Source organism: Limulus polyphemus, unplaced genomic scaffold (genome assembly GCF_000517525.1).
Source record: "Limulus polyphemus unplaced genomic scaffold, Limulus_polyphemus-2.1.2 Scaffold3908, whole genome shotgun sequence".
In the NCBI taxonomy this organism is placed as follows: Eukaryota; Metazoa; Arthropoda; class Merostomata; order Xiphosura; family Limulidae; genus Limulus; species Limulus polyphemus.
Genome location: NW_013669518.1, coordinates 16,570 through 17,850, shown reverse-complemented (window position 1 = coordinate 17,850; position 1,281 = coordinate 16,570). Strand labels below are relative to the sequence as shown.

At 33.1% G+C, this 1,281-nt stretch overlaps 1 protein-coding gene across 1 annotated transcript in view; it reads right to left on the bottom strand.

Moving 5' to 3' along the window:
• LOC106470254 (prolyl 4-hydroxylase subunit alpha-2-like) overlaps positions 1-1,281 on the bottom strand; it is an 18,266-nt gene that overhangs the window by 2,410 nt on the left and 14,575 nt on the right. The window contains exons 10-11 of the mRNA XM_013930798.2: positions 533-601; positions 276-372 (exon numbers count right to left, since the gene is read on the bottom strand). Coding sequence (XP_013786252.2) covers positions 276-372; positions 533-601 — 166 coding nt within the window. The remainder of the gene's footprint in view (positions 1-275; positions 373-532; positions 602-1,281) is intronic.

The window sequence follows — 1,281 nt, the reverse complement described above, 5'->3', positions numbered from 1 at the left end:
ATATATACGTATACACTAACATACTAATATATATACATATATATATAACATACTATATGTTGGTATACACTAACATACTAATATATATACATATATATATAACATACTATATGTTGGTATACACTAACATACTAATATATATATACATATATATATATATATATAACATACTGTATGTTGATATACACCTAACATAGTTATATATACACCTTTGTTGAATGTGACATCTTGGGTAAGAGAACTGATATATAATATGGGTTACCCTTAAAACTTACCCCACTTAGATCCGTGTAGCACAGGGCACGCCCCATGACGAGTCATCTCGTCTCCCTCACCGTTTCGTTTCAAATTCCACCAGAACGCAGCGGATCCCTTGAAATTGGATAGTATTTGTCAAAAACGTAATGTTTATGGAATTCCCCAAATTTTCAATTTTGTTGATTTATCAGACAACCGATTCTATTTATAATGTTCATAATATCCGGATTGTTGTTGAAACACAAATAATGACGTTAATTAAATGTAATTTTACCTTCTTTGGCCAAACCACAGCTCCAGCATAAGTAAAGGCAGTGCCTCCACCAGCCTCGACATCAGATAGCTGGAAGTAAAATGTGTTTCTTTTAATATCAACAACATTTAAGATGCAGTTCACCCTTTACATTAAATGTAAAAACTGCTTCAAATATTTGATATCCAACATTGACTAGGTCAGCGTTTTGATTATAGAACGAAATTCTGATTATAAAAAGTACAAAGAAAATATCGGTCTTGCCAGCTCAGAAATGGTGATTGTGCAGAAGTATTGTGTTTGTTAGGCGTGAGAATAAAACCAATGATATATTTATGAGTATTTCACTAATGTGTTTAAAAACGAAATAGTACCGTTATGAAATATTTATTGAAAAAGATTTGTTTGTTAGGCAAGAAAAATGGAAGTTACTGTTACGTATCTGCTCGTTTGTTAATTTCCGGTATAAATTCTTTCCGAGGAATTTCAGCGGTACAAGTTCTTTCTTAATTAAAACTAGTTTATTCTTTCTGGATGCAACTTTTTGTAATAAACAGAATTTCCACAGTCACTTTAAATTTAACCACCTTTATAAAACACGCTATAAATCATAGCGATTCACACACTTTACTTACGGTGCTTACTGTTCGCTTGACTCAATTATCTCTCTCTCTCTCTTCCCTCGCGCTGGTTTTTTTGCCAGGCTTATATACTAAAAAAGAGGGCGCCTGGCAAACACTCGGACATTCGCGGGGTTCCTCGATAATTCA